The following is a 27,217-nucleotide window of genomic DNA, read 5'->3' on the forward strand; positions in this document are numbered from 1 at the left end:
GCGTCACTGTTTAAAAACAAGAGGTCACCCATTTAAGACAGAAATGAGGAGAATTCTTTTCTCTCAGGAGGGTCGTGAGTTTTTGGAACTCTCTTCCTCAAAAGGCGATGGAAGCAGAGTCTTTGAACATTGTTAAGGCAGAGGTAGATATATTTTTCATAAGCAAGGGGGTGAAAGATAATCAGGGTAGGTGGGAATGTGTAGTTGAGGTTACAATCAGACCAGCCATCATCCTGTTGAATGGTGGAAAAGACTCAATGGGCTGAGTGCCATGCTCCTGCTCCTAATTTATATGTTCATATGTTAATGATGCATTATTTACTTATCTTTGTTTTGCATTCAGTGCACCTTAATGAGGTGTGAACTAATGAGTAAACACAGCTGTTTCTGCCCAAATAAACAGAGTATTTAAAGACTATAACCAGCAACTTTGAAACTGACATTAACTCAAATGGTAATGGTTACTGCATTTTTGGCTGACTTAGGCACTGTTTCATTCACATTTTAAGTGGTTGGAATTGCAGCAGCATTGGAGGAGTTACAGTGCAGATTAATCAGAATATAGCAGGGTTTAAAGTGTTATGTTACGAGAGAGGAGGTATAAACTTGGTTTGCAGTTGCTGGAGATTAGAAAGTCCAAGGGCAGAATTGTCCCAAAAAAATTCTAAGTGCCGAATTCGGGTGAAAACTGGAGTAATTCACACTGTTTTTTTCAATGGGAGTTCAGAGAAGAATCTCTCACACTCTGTGCACTGCAGAGGCCACCAGCACGAACATCATTAAATTTCAGGGTGCGGGGCCCATCCCCGCTGGAGAGGCTGAAATCAGCGCACTGTGCAGGTCACTGTGCATGCGCCAATCTGTAAGTGCCAAGATCGGCGCATACGCTGTGGCCCAACAACTGATGGCCTCCTGATTTCTGGCCATCTCGAACGCCTCCTCAGTCCTGCCCCCATTAGGCCCCACCCCCCCCCATGGCAATGCCCCATGCCCGATGGGCAATGCCAAGGTGCCCCCTGGGTATTGGCACTTTGGCCCTTTGTCAGTGCCAAGGGGCCAGGCTGGGACTGCCAGGGTGCCATTGCCCAAGGGGCACCCCCCTGCTGCCTGACTCTCTGGGGGCCGCCGATTGCCCCCCTTCACTCTAGCAGGGTCAGGCCCCTAGCTCTCTGAAAGTGGGGAACTACTGTAATCCTCGCTGGAGTGAAATACTTGGGCGAGGTGAGAGATGCTAGCAGGCCCGGAAACTTAAGTCCTGGGACCGCTAATCATGTTTAAATTATATTAAAATGACCATGTAAATGGTCTTTGCGCCTCCCCGCCGATTTCCGGCGCAGAGCAGTTGCTGCCAGAAATCGGCCACTGGTAGATGCAAGCAGGGCACAAACGCTCACGCGAACCCCGTGAATCGGCCGACGCGAGAATCTCGCGGCCTAAGCATGATCTTGTATCTAGGTGTTTAAAATGATAAAGAGATTTGATCGTATGTTTATAGAGAACTAGTTCATCTGGTGGACGGAATGCAGAATAAAATGAAAACTAGACTAGTTAGAAGCAAAATCAGGACACATTCTGTGCCCACACAAAGGATTGTGGAGCTTTCTCTTCGAAATGACTGTGGATGTTGGGTCAACAGAAAATGTTCTACATGTGAGAGAAATATTTTGATAGGTAAGGTAATAGGGGAGAATATAGGGATAAAGCAATCAAGTAGAGTAATGGTTAAACAGAATAGTGGAACAGATTCAAGGGACTGAATGGCGTACTCGTGTTATCCCATTCTTATGACAAAATTCATACTCCAAAATCCATCCATTGTCATCAACTTCAGGAAGCGTAGTGGAGAACATGCCCCTGTCTACATCAATGGGGACAAAGTAGAAATGGTTGGAAGCTTCAAGTTATTAGGTGTCCAGATCACCAACAACCTGGTCCCCCATGCTGACACTATAGTTAAGAAAGCCCACTAATGCCTCTACTTTCTCAGAAGACTAAAGATATTTGGCATGTCAGCTACGACTCTCACCAATCTTTACAGATGCACCACAGAAAGCATTCTTTCTGGTTGTATCACAGCTTGGTATGGCTCCTGCTCTGCCCAAGACCGCAAGAAGCTACAAAAAGTCATGAATGTAGCCCAATCCATCACGCAAATCAGCCTCCCATCCATTGACTCTGTCTACACTTCCCGCTGCCTCGGCAAAGCAGCCAGCATAATTATGGACCCTACGCACCCCGGGCATTCTCTCTTCCACCGGGAAAAAGATACAAAAGTCTGAGGTCACGTACCAACTGACTCAAGAACAGCTTCTTCCCTGCTGCTGTCAGACTTTTGAATGGACTTACCTTTCATTAAGTTGATCTTTCTCTACACACTAGCTGTGACTGTAACACTACATTCTCCACTCTCTCATTTCCGTCTCTATAAACGGTATGTTTTGTCTGTATAGCGCGCAAGAAACAATACTTTTCATTGTATATATGTGACAATAATAAATCAAATCAAAATCATAGTCAGAAACATGGCAAACAAATATGTTGACAACAATTTTGACTATAATCTGCTAGCATTTATCAGTAGAAGGCACCAAGGAGCATCTCAAAAAAATAAAGCTTGCAATTTGTGTTACAAGCAAGAGAGACATGGCGGTGATGAAAGAAGAAATGAGAATATTTTTACGGGCATTTCTGATCAGCTATTGGGTGAATGTTGAAAAATGTAATCGTTATATTTAGTTTTCAACTGCCCAGTTCCAGCAGACTTTGCCATTAAATGTGCACAGTAAGAACCACAGCTTTTAAAAGCTTACGGTTAAAAAAAGATTTATCATTGTTTTATTGCATCAGAGAGGTTGACAATGAACTGAAATTACTGGCAAGTGGTCCCAAAATAGTTCATCACAGAAGTTTAAAGAACAAATCACTGTGATCCAACACAAGTATTTATTCAAGGAGAAAACGCAAACACAACAGACTACTTTTACTAACTCTCCCACCACAAATTTTAGGCAGAAACATAGAAAATTGAAGCAGGAGTTGGCCATTTGGCCCTTTAAGCCTGCTCTGCCATTCATTATGATCATGGCTGATCATCAAATTCAATATCCAGATGCCACCTTTCCTCCTTTCTCTTGATTCCTTTAGCCCCAAGAGCTATATCTAATTTCTTCTTGAAATCACACATTTTGGCCTCAACTACTTTCTCTGGTAGTGAATTCCACACATTCACCACTCTCTGGGTGAAGCAATTTCTCCTCACTTCAGTCCTAAAAGGTTTACCCCTTATCCTCAAATTATAACCCCTAGTTCTGCACGCCTCCACCATTGGGAACATTCTTTCTGAATCTACTGTCTAATCCAGTTAGGATTTTATAAGTTTTTATGAGATCCTCTCTCATTCTTCTAAACTCCAATGAATATAATCCTAACCAACTTAGTCTCTCCTCATAAGATGGACTTGCCATCCCAGAATCAGCCTAATAAACCTTTGCTGTGCTCCCTCCAGAGCGAGGACATCCTTCCTCAATAAGGACACCAAAACTGCACACAACACTCCAGGTGTGGCCTCAGCAATGCCCTATACAATTGCAGTAAAAGATCCCTATTCCTCTGCTCAAATCCTCTTGCTATGAAGGCCAACATACCATTTGCCTTCTTTACAGCCTTTTGTACCTGTGTAGAACAGATGTCAACTTGCTGAGGGATTCCTTTTCTTATTCACTTGCTGTTTGAAATCAAAGTTAAAAAGTACTGGTCATTCAACAGAGAATATTAATATTATGTAATTGGGGTTATCTTGATTTCACTCTTTCCTTTCTCTTAGATAACCATCTTCCAAATGAAATTCAATGGCAAACAAGGTGGTCAGGCAATCTGATCAAACCAGCCACTGGAAAGCTACAATTATGAGGGAAAATTGCAAATGCTGAAAATCTTAAATAAAAGCACTGACTCAGCTCCCTGTGTTTCCCAACAGCTATTCAAATCAGAAATGCATCTCAAATCATGGATTTCAATGTTTCAAACTTCTGCTGTTATGTATTAAAAAGTCCGAGGGGGATACTTTACGTAGAGAAAGACTGACTTGAGAACATATTCGACTGACTTTTAAATTGTCAATTTTCTTGCCGATTATGAAGACCATTTTTTCGCACTTCTATTAAAGTAACAAATTGAAGAATGTCATATGAACACATTAACCTATTAGCTAATAACATTGATGAGCATGGTTATTTATTTTCTCTCATTATATTTCCATTAGTTCTATCTCCCTTTGTCAATTTAAATCCCACAAGTCTGGGATTAGATTATTCACCGATTATCAAATGCTCTTCTGACCTAATTGCACACGCATTTCACTTATCATTGCTGTTCACAGTAAATGATTTGGGAGTCAGAAACAGAAACAAGCTAAAATCACACCAAATTTCTTGATGGGGTATGGTTCAAGCAATTCTGTATTGGGGATAATTTACTGAAACTCAAATCAGTGTATAGCAGCAGTCAGGAAAGATATCCATATCTTGGGCTGTGCAGTAAAGAAGGATGTAGCACAAATCCCAAGAGGTCTTAGAGCCCATACAAGGCACTGGTACAGATACGTATGGGGTACTCTGCAATTCTGATACCATACGACAGCAAGGGCTTTCAGGAAGTGGAGACAGTGCAGCAACGGAAAGCTAAGCTGATAATGAGTACAAGTAATGTGAGCTATGAAGTTTGACACAGTTTACACTGGAATGATGCATTTTCAGGGGAAATATTGATTTCGCTTTCAGCAGCAAAACAACAGCACTCATTCCTGAGTTTAAAGAAAGTTGCCCACAAAGATCTAGCGAGCTCTTGAACATGGACTTCCTCTTTCTGATGGCAGTTTAAATCAAGGGGATCTCCAAGTGTGATCTCTAGCAGTGACATCAGCAGGCTAAGTAATCAAATTATCTCACACAACTCAAAAGGTAAAAGCATCAAGTGCCTTTACTTCCATTTAAAAATTTCAGATGGTGAAATCAATGACATGTTTGGATTAAGATAGAAGCTAAAGTAAAGCTAAAAACGCTTTCAAATACATACAAGTGGAATTTTTTTAGAATGAAGAAATTTGAAATCCCCCAAATATTTTTGGCCCATGACTTCTAAGTAGGACAGTGTGTCTGGGGGATACCCCAAAGATGCGCTGGAGAGCCCCCAGAAGTTCCAGGAAAGGATTGCACGGCCATTGCCTGTGCAATTTAAATTTTCATTGGGCAATTATCCTGCACTGGGGAACATCCAAACATGTGATTTAAAATCACAAAATTTAGATGGTTCCAACTGTCTTATTGCAATAGTTGCCCAGAAAAACTTAGAATAATTAAAACCACTCCGAGCTTCTGGGTAATTATAGCACTGACCTACCCCAGTCCCCCTGCTGCAAGAAAGGTTGATCAGGTTGGGTCTAAAAGTTTTTGTTAAAGATTACTTATTAGTCACAAGTAGATTTACATTCGCACTGTAATGTAGTCACTGTGAAAATCCCCGAATTGTTCGGGTTCAGAAGAATGAGATATGATTTATTGAAACATAGAAGGTCTTGAGGGTACTTAATAGGGTGGATACCAGGAGAAAGTTTCTCCTTGTGGGAGACTAGAACTTCGGAGAAATAGCCTTTTAAGATGGAGATAAGGAGTAATTCAAAGATTCATTAGGATGTGGAAGTCTTTTCTCTGAAAGCAGTGGAGGCTGAGTCATTGAATTTAAAAATAATTTTTGAAAGGTATAGAATCATAGAATCCTACAGTGCAGGAGGCGGCCATTTGGCCCATCGAATCTGCACCGACCACAATCCCTCCCAGGCCCTATCATGTCTTGCTGCACAAGGACTGCTTCAGTGTCTGAGGAATCGTGAATGGTGCAGAACTGTGTGCAATATCCACCAATATCCCCACTTCTGAACTAGTGAAGCAGCTGAAGATGGCTGGGCCTAGAACACTACCCTGAGGAACTCCCCAGTGATGTCCTGAGACTCAGGTGATTGACCTCAAACAAGCACAACTATCTTCCTTTGTGTCAGGTATGGCTGCTACCAGTGAAGAGTTTCCCCGATTCCCAGTGACTCATTTTGCTAGGGCTCATTGATGTCACACTTGGTTAAATGCAGCCTTGATGTTAAGGGTAGTCAACCTCACCTCATCTCTTGAGTTCAGTTCTTTTGTCCATGCTTGAACTAAGGCTGCAATGAGGTCAGGAGCTGAGTGACCCTGGTGAAACCCAAACTGAACGTCAGTGAGCAGGTTGTTTCTGAGTAAGTTCTACCTGATAGCGCTGGACAACCTCTTCCATCAGTTTGCCAATGATTAAAAAGTATACCAAGAGCGGTAATGGGCTGGGTTGGATATGTCCTGGTTTTTGTGTACAGGACATGCCTGGGCAATTTTCGACATTGTTGGGTAAATGCCGGTGTTGTAACTGTACTGGAAAAGCTTGACTAATAGTGTAGCTGGTTCTGGAGCCCAAGTCTTCAATACTATTGCCAGAATGTTGTCAAGGTCCATAGTCTCTGCAGTATTCAATGCCTTCAGCCTTTTCTTAATATCATGTGGAGTGAATAAAATTGGCTGAAGACTAGCATCTGTGATGCAGACGACCTCAGGAGGAGACCAAAATAATTCATCTACTAGGCACTTCTGGCTGAAGGTTGGTGCAAATGCTTCAGCCTTGTCTTTTGCACAGATGTGCTGGGTTCTCCCATCATTGGGGAGGGGATACTTCTGGACCCTTTTCCTCCAATTAGTTGTGTAATTGTCCACCATCATTCATGACTGGATGTGGCAGGATTGCAAAGCTTAGATCTAATCCATTAGTTCTGAAATCTTATTGCCTGTTGTTCTCTATTTGTATCTGTACTGGGTTGTTTTTCTTTTCCCCAGAGTGGGTCCAACTTTACTTTGAGATTCACTTTTAAAATATATTTGTATTTAATTTTGGTACAACAGAAGTGGAATGCATCTAGTTGCTTTATATACAGCATTAGGCTATCCATGCCTCCCAGCCATAGAGAAGTAATGTGACATCTACTGCTTGATAGACTTTGATCATTGTTTTGAGACAAACCCCTCCAAAACCTGTGGTCAAGCCTGCCAAAAGCTGTGTTTGCATTTAAAGTTACAGTTAAAGTTTATTTATTAATCACAAGTAGGCTTACAATGAAGTTACCGTGAAAATCCCCTAGTCGCCACACTTCAGCACCTGTTCAGGTACACTGAGGGAGAATTTAGCATGGCCAATGCACCTAACCAGTACGTCTTTCGGACTGTGGAAGGAAACCGGAGCACCCGGAGGAAACCGACACAGACATGGGGACAACGTGCAGATTCCGTACAGACAGTGATCCAAGCCAGGAATCGAATCAGGGTCCCTGGCACTGTGAGGCAGCAGTGCTAACCACTGTGCCACCGTGCTGCCCGTGTATTTACCTGGCAATGGGCAATTTTATCATCCAACATGGTGTTGTTGGGAGAGCTCCAAATATAACAGAATTCTCAACTGAGTTGGAGGCACACAGCATTGTTGATTGTTACAATGGGCTCTTGGAGTTTGTGGCCAGGAGCCAATTGATACAAGATGTTTGTCTTTTCAGATTTGTAGTAAGGCTGGAGCAGATCTGAGGCTTGGGCAAAGTAGTCAACAAGAAGCTGTATGTCCTGCTGTGTGCGTGTGCTGCAAGAGGACAGTCATCAGCAAGCAAGAATTCACTTCATAGCTGCTCTGCCCAATGAGAGATAATCCCAATAATGTCTGTTCATTAGAAGCTGACTGCCGTCTGCCGAGGATAGAAGTTGTACCATTGGCTTTTGGGGCCATAGACAGATCAGAGACTTTCCTGGGCAACTTCCTGAAGCTCTGCAAACTTGTTCTCCCACCATGAGTTCTTCATCTCTCTCAGTTTGGCCTGCAGCATGTGATTTGCTTGATGGCATCTGACTTTTCCTGCTGGTGGTTTTTAAAAAATCAAATATGTAAGATTTGTGAGCACGTTGTGTCGTAGTTTGGCTATATCTTGGTTGTTCTTGAACAAATCTTGGGTGATTCCATTTGACAAATCTTTAAAAGCTATAAAATTTACTTTAAAAGTTAAAAAACTTTAAATCCAAGGACCGCAAATGATGTGCTATGAGTGACATCCCTTAACTTCCTCCAAGAATCTTCAATGTCAGTGTTACCTTCTGGAATGCCAGCAAGCTCTTAAAGCTAATTTCTGCTGCAATCCTGTCTCTTGTCAGGTCTATTAGGATAGTTACATCAAGCTTCCTTTGTGGTTTGACCTTCAAGACTATGATGTCTGTTACAATCGCATGAATGGTGACCAGCCAGGAGCAGTGGCTTGGCAGGTGCAGGGAGGGCAGGGTGTGTTTATGGTTCTTCCCTGTGAGACATCAGGAGCTGAGCGGGGAGTAAAGCAGTGAGAGGGAGAACAGGAAACTTCAGGAACAGACAACAGGATATAAAGCAGCAAGAGCACAGCGTGAAACTTCGGGAGCTTGAGTAGGGCATAAAGCATCAAGAGAGAGCAAGGCTTTGAGAAACAAAAGAGGAGGGTGCACGACTTCAGGAGCTGACTGGGCATGAAGCAAATCAGTCTGCAACTCTAAGCAGTGAGAGAGTCTGATTGCCATTCCACTTCTATACCCTGTAATCTTTTCAATCCTGTCTCACTTGACCTTCTGAAGGATCAGGCTGGATGAGAAGTGTGTGAGACAGCGTGCTCCTGAGACCTTCAGTCTAACGCTGCTGAATCAAAGGCAAGGAGGCCACATAACCTCTTTTCTGGCACCAGCTGCTATAAATCAGATACGTTTAAAGAAGAGAGGGGTGGGAGTGGGAGGGCAGGTCGAGCCAAGGGCAAATGTGAGGGGTTGGGAAGTTATAGCAGGCCACTTGGAAAATCTTAATGCAATCAGGCAGCATCAATATGGTTTTGTGAAAGGGAAATCATCTTAACTGATTCATTGAGTTCTATAAGGAAGCAATAAAGGGGAATCCGCATATGTGGAGTACTTGGATTTCCAAAAGGCATTTGACAAGGTGCCACATGAAAGGTTACTATACAAAATAAGAGCTCATGGTGTAGGGGCTAAGATATTAGCATGGATAGAGTATAGGTTAGCTAACGGGAAACAGAGTAGGGATAAATGGGTAATTTTCAAGTGGCAAAATGTGAAGTGCCACTATTACAATTTATCTACAATCAATGACTTGACTGGGGAGGCGATGGCCTAGTGGTATTATCGCTAGACTATTAATCCAGAAACTCAGCTAATGTTCTGGGGACCTGGATTTGAATCCCACCACGGCAGATGGTGGAATTTGAATTCAATTAAAAAAACATCTGGAATTAAGAATCTACTGATGACCATGAAACCATTGTCAATTGTCAGAAAAACCCATCTCGTTCACTAATATCCTTTAGAGAAGGAAATCTGCCATCCTTTCCTGGTGTCTCCAGACCCACAGCAATGTGGTTGACTCTCAACTGCTCTCCAAGGGCAACTAGGGATGGGCATTAAATGCTGGCCAGCCAGTGATGCCAATGTCCCATATAGGTTACAAGGAGTCTGCAAAGGAATATAGATTGGTTAAGTGAATGGGAAAAAAATTGGCAGATGGAGTATAATTTGGGAAAATGTGAACTTGTCCACTTAGCAGGAAGAATAGAAAGACAGCATATTATTTATTTGGAGATTGCAGAACACTGTTGTAGAGGGATCTTTGTGGCTGGGTATGTGAATGACATCAAGTTAGTATGCAACTACAGGAAGTGATTAGAGAGGCAAATAGGATGTTGTTGCTTAGGGGAATGGAAAATAAAAGTAGAAAAGTTTTGCTACATTGCATTGGGCATTGGTGAGACAACATCTGGATACTGTGTATAGTTTTGATTTCCTTATTTAAAGAAGGATATAATTGCATTAAAGCAGTGCACAGAAGCTTTACTTGACTAATTCCTGGGAAGAGGGGTTGTCCAATGAGAAACAGTTGGACAAGTTTGGCCTGTATCCACTGGCGTTTAGGAGAATGAGAAGTGATCTTATTGAAACATACACGGTCCTGAGGAACTAGGCAAGGGACGGGGAGGGGGGCACAATTCTCCCAGTGGAAATAGGCACGGAGCTGATTAAAAGATTAAAATATTTAAATTCTAATTTAAATCCTATTAGTGGGCCTAGGATTGAAGTCTCCAGGCTTGCTAGCCTCTTCCTTGCCAGGGGTGTATCACTCCAGTGGGGTTTGCAACAGCTCCCCACTAACAGGGAGCTGGTAGCCCGACCCCGCTGGAACGAAGGGGGTCCATGGAGGCCCCCCGGGAGGTAAGTGGGGTGCCTCCTGGGCAGTGCCAGCTTTGCCCCCTGGCACTGCCCAAGAGGCAAAGTGGCAATGCCCAGGGAGCACTTTGGCATTGCCCACAGGGCATAGGGCAGTGCCAAGAGGATGGAGCCAGAGAGGGGACACGGCCTATTGGGGGGGGGGGGGGGACACACACACACGCATGTTCAGGTACACTGAGGGAGAATTTAGCATGGCCAATACACCTAACTAGCACGTCTTTCAAGAAACCCACGCATCCACAGGGAGGGTGCACTAGTGCAGTGAGTGCCATCAGCACAGCAGCTGGAAAGACAACAGTAACATTGCTTAAAGACTGTGTATCCTATTAATTGGAGGAATAGTTTTCCACATGCCACAGACAACAGGGTTTCAAAAATGAAACATGCTATTTGGAATCAGTGTTCTTCCTGAATACATTTAAATCACGCTTGAATTTTGTAGATTGTAAGTATTTAAAAAATTGACTGTAAGCACTGTGGACCTGCAGATAATAAACAAATGAGTAAAGGATCAGAAACAGTCAGCTTAGTTTAGTTGAAAAAAGCAAAAAAAAGTGCCAAAATCTTCAAAGGATTGGATTGCCAATAGACCTGATCATTAGAGAGACAAAATATACAAGAAGTTTTAATTAGAAGGAAAGAATTTACATTTATATGCCCCTTTCACATCCTCGGGATTTTCAAAGTGACTCACAGTCAATTAATTCTTTTGAAGTGCAGTGATGTAAGCAAATGTGGTAGACAATTTTCACACAAGATTCCACAAATAGCATAATGATAAATAACCAATTAATATCTTTTGACGATATTGGTAAAGGGGCAAACAGTGACACTGAAAGAATTCACTTGCTCTCTTTAAATGCTGTCAAAAGATCATTTATGTCTACCTGACAGGAAGGTAATGTCTCAGTTTGCCATCTTGTTCGAAGAGAAGCATTTCCAACTTCACAGCACTCCTTCAGTACTGCAATTAAGTGTCAACCAATTATATGCTTGATGCACTATCAATTACCACGCGTAGACTTCTGAGAGCGAGGGAAAACTAATAGGCTTTTATTCACTGAGAACAGGAGCACACCCTTGTAGCTGACTTGGTCTGAACTGAGGCAAGGAGGAGGGACCATCACCTTTATACCCCACTCTGGGTGGAAAGGGAGGGGTCTCAGGTGGAAAGGGAGGAGTCTCGGGCCAGGTGCAGCATGGGTGTGTCCAGGTACATACATGTAGTAACAGTGGTTCACCACAATGCTCAATTCCAGCAGTAGAGCTTTCTCGGCCTTTTGGCTAAGATCAAGCGTCAGATTAAGCCCAATATGGGGTGCAATGCCTTATCTTGTCAGCTTGGATCTTGTTTGCCTCTCTTGTGGGGACCATGAATTGGATTCAATTGAAATTTGAATTTGATTTTTGGAGCAAGCAAGGAATGGATTTAGGTTTGCCCAGCTCACTCCGAGCATTGGCTTTGTAACATTAAGGATGGAGTAAAAACCTTCTTTAAAAACTTCAAGAGCTTCAGAACTACAATCGTATCACTTTCTTTCATCTCACTGAAATGACCAGCCATGGTGACCTGATCATTTCAATCAGCTACCTTCAGAGATCCAGGAAGATAACTCTGACCCTTCCTTCTGAGCTGCAATATCCCTTAGTTAGAAAGGGGAAAACCAGCAAAGTTTCTATTTCCTACCTTGCAGCAGTGACTACACTACAAAAAAAAACATCACTTGCTTTAAAATGCTTTGAAATAAATACTTGAGCTTATGAAACACACCATATCAATGCAATTCTTTCTTTCTAATCTTTATCCAGCAATCTTTGCAGGAAAGGCACACATGTAAATGTTGAATAATGAAAGAACGGGACATAACATAATGATGACACGGTGGAGTCTGAATCATTGAATGGTTTCAAGAAGGAGTTAGATATATTTCTAATAAAAAAGGGATAAGGGGATACAGGGAACAGTTGGGGAGATGGGTTTGAGACCAGGGAGAGATCAGCCATTATCTGATTGGATGGCAGAGCAGGCGTGAAGGGCTGAATTTGCCTACTTCTGCTCCTAATTCCTATGTTCCTATGTCCTCTATGGTCAACTACTCAATCACAGTAAGAGTTTTAACAACACCAGGTTAAAGTCCAACAGGTTTATTTGGTAGCAAATACCATTAGCTTTGGCATTTGCTACCAAATAAACCTGTTGGACTTTAACCTGGTGTTGTTAAAACTCTTACTGTGTTTACCCCAGTCCAACGCCGGCATCTCCACATCACAACTACTCAATCACCATGTGTTGCCAAGGAAAGCATACAAGTAACATCCAATTGAGTGAGATCCTGGAGAAAAGGGGAGAAAATTGGTAAGAAATATATATAAAGATATTAAATTGTATTCAGAATATTTTGTGTGTTAAAATTCACAACATTATGTAATTTGGCTGTATTGAGTTTCACACAGCTTAAAAACTGGGAGATGTTCAAGCTCATCTCGAATAGTAAACTATCTGTTCATAACTGCAGTTTCAGGAAGATCACTTGAGACAGATTACATAACTACAAAATTGGAATAGGAAAACAAAAAAATGCTGAGTTAATCAACCTTAGTCCTGTTCCCCTTATGTCTTCTAAAGATAAGAATTTCAGCTGACCTTTTGCTTTACTACATTACAAGTGTGAAAATGGCATGAACCCATTCCAGTCCATCACGCAAACCAGCCTCCCATCCATTGACTCTGTCTACACTTCCCACTGCCTCGGAAAAGCAGCCAGAATAATTAAGGACCCCACGCACCCCAACATACTCTCTTCCACCTTCTTCCATCGGGAAAAAGATACAAAAGTCTAGGTCACGTACCAACCGACTCAAGAACAGCTTCTACCCTGCTGCCATCAGACTTGAGTGGACCTACCTTATATTAAGTTTATCTTTCTCTACACCCTAGCTATGACTGTAACATTACATTCTGCACCATCTCCTTTCCTTCTCTATGTACGGTATGCTTTGTCAGTATAGCGTGCAAAAAGCAATACGTTTCACTGTATACTAATACATGTGACAATAAGAAATCAACTATATTACTCCAAAGAGGGCAGCATATTCAACCACACTGCTAACAAGCATAAAAATGGTATGTTAAGAAGAAAACTCTGCTTATTACATATTCTCAATACAACACAGGATTTGTCTTCGCTATGGGTGCTTCAGTAATTAAACTTGGTCCTAAAATACGTAGTGCTATGCACAATATGTACAAAGCCACGAACATCTCCCAGTTTTTAAGCTATTCACATTAATGTTTACGAGGAGATCAAGTGGCAAGGTAAAATTAGTAAACATTATTTAAACTATAGCAAAGTTAATTATATGCTATGTGTCAGGATAACCAATAACATGTACATCATCTTAAAGTATACGGATGAGTTGATCAAAATATGATGAAAATAGCGATGAACAGCAAACTTATCCCTACCTGACTAATATTAGACATGGAAAGATACTAATTCTGATTAAATGCATAAATCTTTCGAGAAAAGAAATAGTGCTGCACATGGATAATAGGTTAATGTTCAGCTTGTGATCATTCTGCACATTTTGCCCATGTTTGGGTAGCCCATTGTTGCTAGATGTTGCTAGCAATTTAAAATATTAGTGTTCGATATTTGTTGCATCTACTTTCTGTTACCATATGGAAATAGTCTGTTCAACAACTAGGTCACAACCATGAATCTAACTAAACATGCAATGAAGTATTTAGCATCAGTACATGACCTGGGTTCCTGAAATCATTCATGTATTGTTGGTTTTAATTAACTTCAGATTCAATTCTCACAAAATTCCACATGAACTTAATCATAACTTTAACTTGTCATTTTTCCAACGTATTTTGACAAACTACCTTTTAATCAAACTGAAACCCTGTACATGTGTCAGTCAGGTAGACTGAACAAGAAACCTACACAATGGATGCAAAAATTACTCATCAGCAACAGAAGGAAGTTGCAAATTTTAAAAACTGATTTATATTTACAGGTATCCCCTCCCAACTATTAACCCAAAATTAGATTCAGTAAATGCAGATGTCCAGGATTTTGCCTTTTAATCTATTTACAATAAAGAAATAGACGGTTCAATTGTGATATTTATCCTAAAGACCTGATTTTTGTAACCACAGAATCCCTACAGGGCAGAAGGCGGCCATTCAGCCCATCGAGTCTGCACCAACTCTCCGAAAGAGCATCTTATCCAGGCCTGGGCCCACCCCCCTATGCAACTCCGCACATTAAACCTTGGCTAATCCACCTAACTACGTATCTTTGGTAACATTCAACTCCACACAGTTGCAGGCACCAATATATTCCAATTCATTTTTCACCATTAGTTGCTGTAAATGATACAGCATAAATATTTTGAAGCAGCACACAATATTCCTACAGTAAATAAGGTTACTGAGTAAGGAATGGAATTCAATTACTGAAGATACAATAGAAAGCCAGCATTTGTATTTCAGTAGGCACTTAAAATGAAAAGGACGGTAGTGTCATTCTGAGACTTCCTCCAGCTGTGCTGATTAATTGAATTTATATAAGAAGTGCTGTGATAAATGAAGTAAGATAAACCAATGGTATCAAACGCCAGTCTGATACACAATTTATCACAGTGCGATAATATCACAATTGAAACTTCTACTACGACTATCATTAACAACCATATTCAGGTACTTTACAGCAGTACCACTAAATAGTGCTCTACAAAACTGAAGCACACCTGAGAGAGCTATTTCTGTACTGTGGCCAATGGCAAATTTGGCAGAATAGGAGCTAATGAAGCATGTGCAGTATTCACACAAAGGTAGCAGTTAGGCCAAACAGTTTAAAATTGAAAATTTCATACACCAAGGAATTTTCTACATCTGGAATCAAGACTGTTGAGAATATGTTGTGTTCATAGTAAAGTGAAAGAAAAAATAAAGCATTAAGTAATTAAGTGTGCTGAGGCACCAAAGTATTGTGTCATCTAGTACAAGGCAGGTGAATAACGCAATAGATACTGAATATAAAGCAGCACACGTTTTGCATCTAATTAGATTTTTCTAAAGTTATGATTTACTTCATAAAAGTTATTTCAATAAAATTCCGTAGGACATTTACTAAGTTAGGCTTCAGTCATGGCACAGTGGCACCACTGTTGCCTGGGTCAGAAAGTGATATATTAAACACCAGTCCTGAAACTGGATTGCATAGTCTAGGTTGACACTGAATGAGACGTTAAATTAAGCCCCCATCTACTCACTTATGAACTAAAAGACATTTTGCACTGTTCAAAGAAGAGCAGGGAAGTTCTCCGAGTGTCCTGGCCAGTTATTCTTCAAACAACTTAATTAAAACAGATTACTTTGTCATTTATCTCATTACTGGAAGTGGAATCTTGCTTGGCAGCTGACATTTCCCCAATAATACAACAGTGACTACACTTCAAAAGTACCTGATGGCTATAAGGCACTTTGGGACATCCTGAAAGGTGCTATAAAAGTGTAAGCTCTCTCTTTCTTTCTTTAAAAACTCCCACTGTCGTTACTTTGCAGCACCTAAATGGTCTCTTTATCTAACACCTAAACTGCATTGGTCTCACCATCTACCTGAAACTCCTGTGTTTTCCTCAGATAATAGAACATAGAACAGTACAGCACAGAACAGGCCCTTCGGCCCACGATGTTGTGCCGAGCTTTATCTGAAACCAAGATCAAGCCATCCCACTCTCTATCATCCTGGTGTGCTCCATGTGCCTATCCAATAACCGCTTAAATGTTCCTAAAGTGTCTGACTCCACTATCACTGCAGGCAGTCCATTCCACACCCCAACCACTCTCTGCGTAAAGAACCTACCTCTGATATCCTTCCTACATCTCCCACCATGAACCCTATAGTTATGCCCCCTTGTAATAGCTCCATCCACCCGAGGAAATAGTCTTTGAACGTTCACTCTATCTATCCCCTTCATCATTTTATAAACCTCTATTAAGTCTCCCCTCAGCCTCCTCCCCTCCAGAGAGAACAGCCCTAGCTCCCTCAACCTTTCCTCATAAGACCTACCCTCCAAACCAGGCAGCATCCTGGTAAATCTCCTCTGCACTCTTTCCAGCGCTTCCACATCCTTCTTATAGTGAGGTGACCAGAACTGCACACAATATTCCAAATGTGGTCTCACCAAGGTCCTGTACAGTTGCAGCATAACCCCACGGCTCTTAAACTCCACCCCTCTGTTAATAAAAGCTAACACACTATAGGCCTTCTTCACAGCTCTATCCACTTGAGTGGCAACCTTTAGAGATCTGTGGATATGGACCCCAAGATCTCTCTCTTCCTCCACAGTCTTCAGAACCCTACCTTTGACCCTGTAATCCACATTTAAATTAGTCCTACCAAAATGAATCACCTCACATTTATCAGGGTTAAACTCCATTTGCCATTTTTCAGCCCAGCTTTGCATCCTATCTATGTCTCTTTGCAGCCTACAACAGCCCTCCACCTCATCCACTACTCCACCAATCTTGGTGTCATCAGCAAATTTACTGATCCACCCTTCAGCCCCCTCCTCTAAGTCATTAATAAAAATCACAAAGAGCAGAGGACCAAGCACTGATCCCTGTGGCACTCCGCTAGCAACCTGCCTCCAATCCGAAAATTTTCCATCCACCACCACCCTCTGTCTTCGATCAGACAGCCAGTTACCTATCCAATCGGCCAACTTTCCCTCTATCCCACACCTCCTCACTTTCATCATAAGCCGACCATGGGGGATCTTATCAAACGCCTTACTAAAATCCATGTATATGACATCAACTGCCCTACCTTCATCAACACACCTAGTTACCTCCTCAAAAAATTCTATCAAATTTGTGAGGCATGACTTGCCCTTCACGAATCCGTGCTGACTATCCCGGATTAATCCGCATCTTTCTAAATGGTCGTAAATCCCATCCCCAAGGACCTTTTCCATCAATTTACCAACCACCGAAGTCAGACTAACCGGTCTATAATTACCAGGGTCATTTCTATTCCCTTTCTTAAACAGAGGAACAACATTCGCCATTCTCCAGTCCTCTGGCACCATCCCCGTGGACAGCGAGGACCCAAAGATCAAAGCCAAAGGCTCTGCAATCTCAACCCTTGCCTCCCAAAGAATCCTAGGATATATTTCATCAGGCCCAGGGGACTTATCGACCTTCAGTTTATTCAAAACTGCCAGGACATCCTCCCTCCGAACATCTATTTTCTCCAGCCTATTAGCCTGTAACACCTTCTCTTCCTCAAAAACATGGCCCCTCTCCTTGGTGAACACTGAAGTAAAGTACTCATTCATCACCTTACCTATCTCTACTGACTCCATACACAAGTTCCCACTACTGTCCTTGACCGGCCCTAACCTCACCCTGGTCATTCTTTTATTCCTCACATAAGAGTAAAAAGTCTTGGGGTTTTCCTTGATCCGACCCGCCAAGGACTTCTCATGTCCCCTCCTAGCTCTCCTAAGCCCCTATTTCAGCTCGTTCCTTGCTAACTTGTAACCCTCAATCGAGCCATCTGAACCTTGTTTCCTCATCCCTACATAAGCTTCCCTCTTTCTTTTCACAAGACATTCCACCTCTTTCGTGAACCATGGTTCCCTCACTCGGCCATTTCCTCCCTGCCTGACAGGGACATACCTATCAAGGACACCCAGTATTTGTTCCTTGAAAAAGTTCCACTTTTCATTAATGCCTTTCCCTGACAGTTTCTGTTCCCAACTTATGCCCCCTAATTCTTGCCTAATCGCATCATAATTACCTCTCCCCCAATTGTAAACCTTGCCCTGCCGTACGGCCCTATCCCTCTCCATTGCAATAACAAAAGACACCGAATTGTGGTCACTATCTCCAAAGTGCTCTCCCACAACCAAATCTAACACTTGGCCCGGTTCATTTCCCAGTACCAAATCCAATGTGGCCCCACCTCTTGTCGGCCTATCCACATATTGTGTCAGGAAACCCTCCTGCACACACTGCACAAAAACTGCCCCATCCGAACTATTTGACCTACAAAGGTTCCAATCAATATTTGGAAAGTTAAAGTCCCCCATGACAACTACCCTGTGACCCCCACACATATCCATAATCTGCTTAGCAATTTCTTCCTCCACATCTCTATTACTATTTGGGGGCCTATAGTAAACTCCTAACAACATGACCGCTCCTTTCCTATTTCTAACCTCAGCCCATATTACCTCAGTGTGCAGATCCCCCTCGAAGTGCCTTTCCGCAGCCGTTAAACTATCCTTGATTAACAATGCTACTCCTCCACCTCTTTTACCAGCTTCCCTACACTTACTGAAACAGCTATACCCCGGAACGTCCAACAACCATTCCTGTCCTTGTTCTACCCACGTCTCCGTAATGGCCACAACATCATAATCCCAAGTACCAATCCACGCCCCAAGTTCATCTACCTTGTCCCGGATGCTCCTTGCATTGAAGTAGACACACTTCAACCCACCTTCCTGTCTACCGGTACCCACCCTTGAGCCTGATACCTTCCCCAATACCTCACCACCCTCAACACTGACTTCTGGACTACAACTCCTTTTCCCACTCCCCTGACAAATTAGTCAAATAGAAGCATGGATAATCAAGTTTATACTACTGTGTTGGAATTTCCCTGATCAAACTTGTGCCCAAGTTATGCTAATATTACTGACAAACTTGTGCTGAAATTTCCTGAGAATCTACTCAGTATGTATCACAACACACAGACCGCCTTAAAACCAGGGAACAATCAGGGCCAATGGAAAGCATGGAACAGCACAGACTGCTAAGAAAGTAACAGTGGAAGTTTCACTCTTTTTATTGAAATAGAGGTTGATATCATTAAAATCTTTCAACGGTATAGACAACAATGTGGAAAACAGTAAGGAGAACTACATGTTTTTTGCTGAAATGTTGCAAAACACGAGTGATAATAACTACAGGATGTACTATTCCTAAAATATAGGGCATATTTTTTGTCCATTCTGAACTAACGTCAATGACTAGAATGAATTAAATGACCAAATAGTCTATTTCAGGAGTTGATTAAGGAATAAATGTTGGTCGCTAGGAGAGCGCCCCTGCTCTTCTTCAAATATTGCCATGGGAACTATTACATCCACTTGAAACACAAACAGGCTTCCATTTAACATCTGATCCAAAGATGGCACCTCCAGCACTTCCTCAGTAATGCACTTAAGTGTCAGCCTAGATTATGTTCTCATTTGTCTGGAGTGGTACTCGAATCCACAACCTCCTGACTCAAAAAGCAAGAGTCCTACTAACTGAGTTACAGCTGACGTCAGAGTTGAAGTTCCAAGTCACCTATTCTCCCTGTGTCTGCATGGGTTTCCTCCGGGTGCTCCGGTTTCCCCCCACAGTCCGAAAGACGTGCTGGTTAGGTGCATTGGGCATGCTAAATTCTCCCTCAGTGCACCCAAACAGGCACTGGAGGATTTTCACAATAACTTCATTGCAGTGTTAATGTAAGTCTATTTGTGACAATAATAAACTTAAGTCTGAAGTAATATAAAAGTGAATTTCCTAAACTGTTGACTAAATTAATGACTTTTGTTTTAACTGCACACAAGAGAAACTACAGTTGATAGGATGTACACACCAAGAACAACAGGAATCAGAAAGCCTATTCCGATTCACCTTGAGACAAAAAAATCAAGTCAAGACCACTGGAGCCACCTGATTGATCTTCACACACACGTATATTGTTAAAGAAATGTGATGTTAAGAACAAAGCAGTACTTTAAATTTATATTGCACCTTTAACATGAAAAATCCAATTTTGCATCACAAATAATGTTTGTTGCTCTAACTTTTCCTAAGTCACAGAGGGAGAGATTGGAAATTAAAAACTTTCAAAAGGATGGTGTTTTGACAGGGATTTTACAAAAGGTGGGAGAGATGTCAAGCTGGAGGTGGACTTCCACTGTGAAAAGTCAAGACAACTGAAATGTAAGGCAAAGAAAGAGCAATACTCTAAAGACCAATGCAAGTGATTTAAAGCTGTAGGTGATTTCAGAGATAGTGGGTGAGGTTATGGAAGGGTTTGAAGATGAAGATAATAAATTTGATGCATTGGTAGGACAGGTAGTTAGTAGAAGTCAACAAAGTATGATGGACAAGAAGAACTATTTTTTGGAGAAGAGTGTTTGAAGGATGCAGCATCTGAGTTTAGCAACAAGAATATTGAAAAGATGAAGCCTAAAAATGACCAAAGCACAGATGAGGGCTTCAGTGGCGGAGGAGCTCATAAACTGCGGAGGTGGAGATAAGCTCTCAGGTAGCGATTAGAATGAGGGGTTGAAGTTCACCTCTAGGTATAACAAGATGCAAAAGTTCAGGTTCAGCTTGAGACAATTTAAGTTTAATTATTAGTGTCATAAGTAGGCTTACATTAACACTGCAATGAAGTTACTATGAAAATCCCCAATTTGCCACACCCCGGCGCCTGTTCGGGTACACTGAGGGAGAATTGAGCATGGCCAATGCACCTAACCAGCACGTCTTTCAGACTGTGGGTGGAAACCGGAACACCCAGAGGAGACCCACACTGACACGGGGAGAATGTGCAGACTCTGCACCGACAGTGACCCAAGTTGGGAATCGAACCTGGGTCCCTGGCGGTGTGAGGCAGCAGTGCCCCCCAGTGACAAATAAGCCAAGTTTATTGCAAGGATTTAGTATCAGGAGGTAAACTAACAGCACAGGGGTGGTCAAAGAGTTAAAGAAAAATGGGCGAGGGAAACAGATGCTTTATGACAAATTCACAAGCTATGTGAGTCACTGAAACCAAGGAAATAAAGAACCACTGCCACATAAGAACTGTTTGAGGCTTTGAGGGTTTTTCATACATGACCACTCCTTGAAGTGAGGATCTGGGGACTTTAACCAAAGATGGTTTTCAAGCTTCGGTTTTTTTTTCAAGAAAAATCACCTTTGGGAACACATTTTATCAGGGGTTCCCAGCACTTTAGACCCAGTTTCATTTCAACCCTGGTACAATCCAATTCTCTATTAACAAGAACTTCATCTCACTTATCTGAGCTGAACTGGACCCAGATGTTCCTTTCCAGATTTTTCAAATACAGTACCTTTTAGCTGACTGATTTCAGTATGTAACTGTAAGTAACTTAGTGGACTTTCCTCAATGTGATGTACTGACACATAATATAGACTGGCATGAATTAATGATGCTGTTGCCCAAAATGTTCATTTTATGCAAAAGTTTCCCGGAAACACCAGTGAACAGTTTCAACAAGTAAGTTGCAACAGGAAAAATGGATATGGAAGCAGTAGAATTGAGTGATTTAAGGAACATTTTATTGTATTTTGTACTTTTTCATTTACAGGTCAACATTTGACAAGGTTCTGAGATGGCAGCCAGCATATCATCTATCACTGCTTATTAACACTGTCTCCCTCTCAAGTTGAAGTGCTGTTGGTACCAAGGTTTGGGCTTCTTACTTCAAGGCTATTAAAAATACAAATATAGATGCTAATTTTGTCAAATTCTCCAAGATCTTTTCTTTGGTTTGGTTGCGCATTCTATGTATGTTGTTTGCCACGATTATCAAACAATTATTATAAAAGCAAAATACTGCAGATGCTCTGAAGAGTCATACGGACTTGAAATGTTAACTCTGTTTTCTCTCTCCACAGATGCTGCCAGACCCGCTGAGTTTTGCCAGCATTTTCTGTTTGTATTATCAAACTACTAGCTCTGGTGACATGCTACATGCCGCACAAAACAAACAGGCTCTAGAAATCATAGAAATCATAGAAACCCTACAGTGCAGAAGGAGGCCATTCGGCCCATCGAGTCTGCACCGACCACAATCCCACCCAGGCCCTACCCCCACATATTTACCCACTAATCTACGCATCCCAGGATTCTAAGGGGCAATTTTTAACCTGGCCAATCAACCTAACCTGCACATCTTTGGATGTGGGAGGAAACTGGAGCACCCGGAGGAAACCCACGCAGACACGAGGAGAATGTGCAAACTCCACACAGACAGTGACCCGAGCTGGGAATCGAACCCGGGACCCTGGAGCTGTGAAGCAGCAGTGCTAACCACTGTGCTCTACTGCCGAATACAAATTTTGGATATTGATTTTCCATTTCATAGAACATTCATTTCCAGTCTAGATAGGAGAAAATTTCAGTTGTCGAAAAACCACTAATAAACACTCCAATCATTGTTTTACAAGATTCAAGCATTTATTTCTAAGAGTTTCTTTTAGCCGAGAGTAGGCCTGCCTTGGAGTGCTTTTCAAGCATTTTACTTACACATTCAGATGAATGCAATCAAACTTCTCTTCAGAAAATATACTAAGAGAACCACTGAAGCATTTTCATTGCCTGGATCTTTACTTTTGCTGATTCAGCATTCCTTCAATTTTTGCATTTCTAAAAAATATTATATCTACACACAACTGAGCACTTCTAAACTGTTGTTATATTTTTGGACTTAATAAACCATGTTAAACCGCACACTTGAATCATAACAACTAAACCTAAATCCATCTGTTGAAAAACCTATGCCAAGGGATACAATACATTTTACAAGTAGCCATGTCTCCGGGAAGATTTGTAAATATGTACAATGTTGGCCCCTGGTGGCAGTACAAGTGTATTTCACCTTTAGGTTAAATACCCCAACTCAAATGAACCTCAGCCTTTGTTCATAGGGCACCAAATAGTATTTCCATTTGTCTCCAAATCCAGATACCCTGTGCTGTATAAATATAGCAAAATATGTAGCATTGACCTCGGAGAGATGAAAAACAGAAAGAATTCTAGAAACAGAACAAGATCCTATAATACAGATGGAAGAAATGTGAAACATTTTTTTCTGAATTGCATGAGTGCCCTCTAATGTCAAAGCTAAAAAGTTGCAATCACTTTTACAAACCTATTTAAAGCTGCAACTTTTAGAAATACATTTTCCCAAAGGTTTATTCTCTCTTAGTAGTGATCTGCTGCAGGAAAGGTCCATGGCTCGCGGTCTTGTGCCTTCCCCTTCAATCGCTCATAGGTACCTCCCATTTTCAATTTCAAGTTGGACAACATCATCATTCTCTTGGCTTCTATTTCTCTAATCTTCTTTCAATCACCTCCTTCAGCAAATTCTCATGCCTTAAAATACGGTCTATTCAACCTCGTGGCTTTTTCTTGATGTTGATCAACAACCATTCCTCCTCCATCATCCAAAGAACCTCTTTATTGCTTTTGTGTTCTTTCAATCTGGCATGCTCCATCCTTCGCCAGAATAAGATTTCACAACTATGTATGTCCACTTTTCTCAAGGTCCACATTTCAGCACAATACACCATATATTGCAAATATGGTGTATTGTGTTACCTCTGGGATGGGAGGAGTGCACAATTTATCTAACCCCACTACTTTGTAGGTCACACCATTAGTTTAGAAGTTTGATTCACTCACCAAAATGACCAATTGCTTACCTTTGCTACTTAGACCCTTTCAACAAATTAAAATAATTGGATTATTATTTTAAAAAACTTTTTTAAAAAAGTAACAAGAACTGGTACACACCAAAAACTGCACTCTGGAAGGATATCTATCCCTTTTTAAAAATACCCCAGCATGCATATGCATGTGCACACACACAAACAAAGGACAAACAGATAGGGTCACCGCAGAGATAGGCTGGATAGGCTTTATAAAGCAAAGGATAAAGTTTGAAGGATTTTGATGCTGTCGATCTGGAGTTACCTCATGTGAAAACTGGTCCCAGCAGATATCTGGAGGTTCTCACTAACAAGGTTCAGCATGGAAGTGATTATAGAGATGAATCTATTCTTCTTGTCTAAGCTTTGCAGGTTTCCAAATACTGACGCATTATACTCATGGAGAATTCATGTTACAGGTTGATAACCACACACAGAGTTCGAGGCAAGGGAGAGAGGGACTGAGTGAGTGAGTTAGGGCTTATTCTCCAAAACACACAGAGCTCAAAAACAAGTTCAGAATTTAAACTCCTCTGTCAGGTGATTTCCAGTAAACCACCAGGCCTTTGCATTTAGACCATTTTTCCCCATCAATTAAAATAATTGCACTCCAAACAGACAAACAGCTGTCCCCTTTCAAGAGCCGTGCTGATCAAGTAGCTGAAATTGTGTGATTTCCTAGAAAAGGAATGTTTGACGACAGTTCTTTGTATCAGTAACTACCTTCTAGAGATCATAGAGAAATCATAGTCATACAGCACATAAACAGGCCCTTCAACCCACCAAGTCTATGTCAGCCATCAAATACCAATCTATATTCATCTCATTTACCAGCACTTGATCCATAGCCTATTATGCCTTGGTGATTAAGCGCTCGTCCAGATGCTTTGAGATGTTGAGAGTTCCTGCTTCCATCACCCTCTCAGGCAGCGTGTTCCATATTTCCACCACCCTCTGAGTGAATTTTTTTCCCCCTCAGATCCCCGCTAAACCACTTACTCCTCACCTTAAACCTAAGCCCTCTAGTTTTAGACACCTCTGCCATAGGGAAAAGATTCTCATGATCTACTCTGTGCCTCTCATAATTTTGTATACCTCTAGCTGTACCCCCTCAGCCGCCTCTGCTCCAGGGAAAACAGACCCAGCCTATTCAGTCTCTCCTCATAACTGAAACTTTCCATCCCGGGTAACATCCTGTTGAATCTCCTCTACATCCTCTTCAGTGCAATCATGTCCTTCTGATGTGGCGACCAGAACTGCACACAATATGCCATCTGTGGCCTAACCAATGTTTTATAAAGTTGTATCAAGACCTCCCTGCTCCCATATTTTATGATGTGGAGATGCCGGCGTTGGACTGGGGTAAACACATGCCCTGGCTAATGAAGGCAAGCATTCCGTATGCCTTCTTCACCACCCTATCTACCTGTGCTGTCAGCTTCAGATATATATGGACTTGTACACCAAGGTTACTTTAATCTTCAATACTCCCTAGGGACCAACCGTTCAATGTGCATATCCTACCCTTTTGAGACCTCCCAAAATGCATCAACTCACACTTTTCAGGACTAAATTGCAAAGCCATTGCTCTGCCCAACTTACTAGCTGATCAATAGCAGTCTGTAGCCTAAGGCTATCCCCCTCACTATCAACAACAGCACCAATTTTCGTGTCATCTGCAAACTTACTAATTATACCATCTAATTTCACATCCAAGTAGTTAATGTATACAACAAACATCAAGGGTCCCAGCACCGATTCCTGTGGTACGCTGCTCGTCACAAGCTTCCAATCACAAAAGCAACCCTTCATCATCACCTTTGCCTCCTATTAATAAGCCAATTTTGGATCCAATTTGCCAACTTGCCCTGGATGCCATCCTTTCATGTGGGACCTTGTCAAAGGTTTCACTGAAGTTCATGTAAACCACATCAACTGTGCTACCCTCATCAATGTATTTGGATACCTTTCCGAAAGCTCAATTAAATTAGTTAGACAGGGTCTCCCTCCAACAAATCCGCACTGACTATTCCTGACTGATCCTGGTCGTTCCACATGTTGATTAATCCTGATCTTCAGATTTTTTTCCAATAATTTGTCTACCACTGACATTACACGAACTGGCCTGTAATTGCCTGGCTTACCCCTGCTGCCCTTCTTGAATAAAGGTACCACATTAGCTATTGTCCAGTCACTTGGCACTTAACCCATGACCAGAGAAGACTTAAAATACCTTCGGCAGGGCCAACTGCAATCTCTTCCCTTGCGTCCCTTAGCGGCCTGGGATACATCTCATGAGGCCCTGGGGATTTATGCACCTTTATGCCTGCTAAAACATCTAATACCTCCTCCTCGTTAATCTTAACATGCTCCAGAACTTCATCATCCTAAATGAAAATCTCCAGCTACAATGTCTTTCTCAGTGAATATCGATTAAAAATATTCATTTAAGACCTCACCCACAGCACAGATTGCCCCTTTGGTCTCCAATGAGCCCCACTCATCCTCTTGCTCTTAATATACTTATAAATTGCCTTGGAGTTTTCCTTAATCTTATCTGCCAATGATATTTTGTGGCCCCTCTTTACCCTCCTAATTTATTTTGTAAACACCCCCTACACTCTCTATACTCCTGAAGGGCCTTCCCTGTTTTAGTGTTCTACAGCTATCATATGCTTCCTTTTTTTCTTTATTAAACCCTCGATATTCCTTGACATCCAGGGTTTCCTGGACTTGGTGCCCTTTCCCTTCACTTTTAGAGGAAAACGTTGGCCTTGAACGCTCACTATTTCACTTTTAAAAGACTCCCACTTTCAGAAAGTAGATTTACCCGAAAGTAGTTGCTCCCAGCTTACGTTTGCCAGATCCTGTCTAATGATATTGAAATCGGCCTTCCCCCAATTCAGACACTGGATTTCTGGACAATCGTTATCCCTTTCCACAATGACTTTGAAACTTACAGACTTAAAGTCACTATTCCCAAACTGCTTGCCCACTGACACTTTGACCACTTGCCCAGTTTCATTCCCTGGGATTAGGTCTAGAACCATCCCATCCATAGTAGGACTATCTACATACTGGCACAAAAAGCTCTCCCGGATGCACTTTAAAAATTCCACCCCGTCTAATCCTTTCACACTAAGGAGATTCCAGTTAATATTGGCAAAGTTGAAATCCTCTCGCATCTCTCTGTGATTTGCCAACATATCTGCTCCTCCATCTCCCTCTGGGAGGCAGCAAAGTGATTGCCTTTTTTTATATATAAACTCCACCCATATCCTTTATCCCTGCAGAGGACCAGGCTCTG

General features: G+C 41.8%; 1 protein-coding gene across 2 annotated transcripts in view; it reads right to left on the bottom strand.

Moving 5' to 3' along the window:
- The window catches only part of ece2a (endothelin converting enzyme 2a), a 268,538-nt gene that overhangs the window by 231,746 nt on the left and 9,575 nt on the right, over positions 1–27,217 (bottom strand). The window contains exon 2 of one of the 2 annotated variants that reach the window (XM_078202016.1): positions 12,649–12,697. The exons of the other annotated variant lie outside the window; for it this stretch is intronic. Within the exon in view, the coding sequence (XP_078058142.1) occupies positions 12,649–12,670 (22 nt within the window). The 5' untranslated portion in view covers positions 12,671–12,697. The remainder of the gene's footprint in view (positions 1–12,648; positions 12,698–27,217) is intronic. 2 annotated transcript variants of the gene reach the window in all.

This window comes from Mustelus asterias, chromosome 3 (genome assembly GCF_964213995.1).
Source record: "Mustelus asterias chromosome 3, sMusAst1.hap1.1, whole genome shotgun sequence".
NCBI lineage: Eukaryota > Metazoa > Chordata > Chondrichthyes > Carcharhiniformes > Triakidae > Mustelus > Mustelus asterias.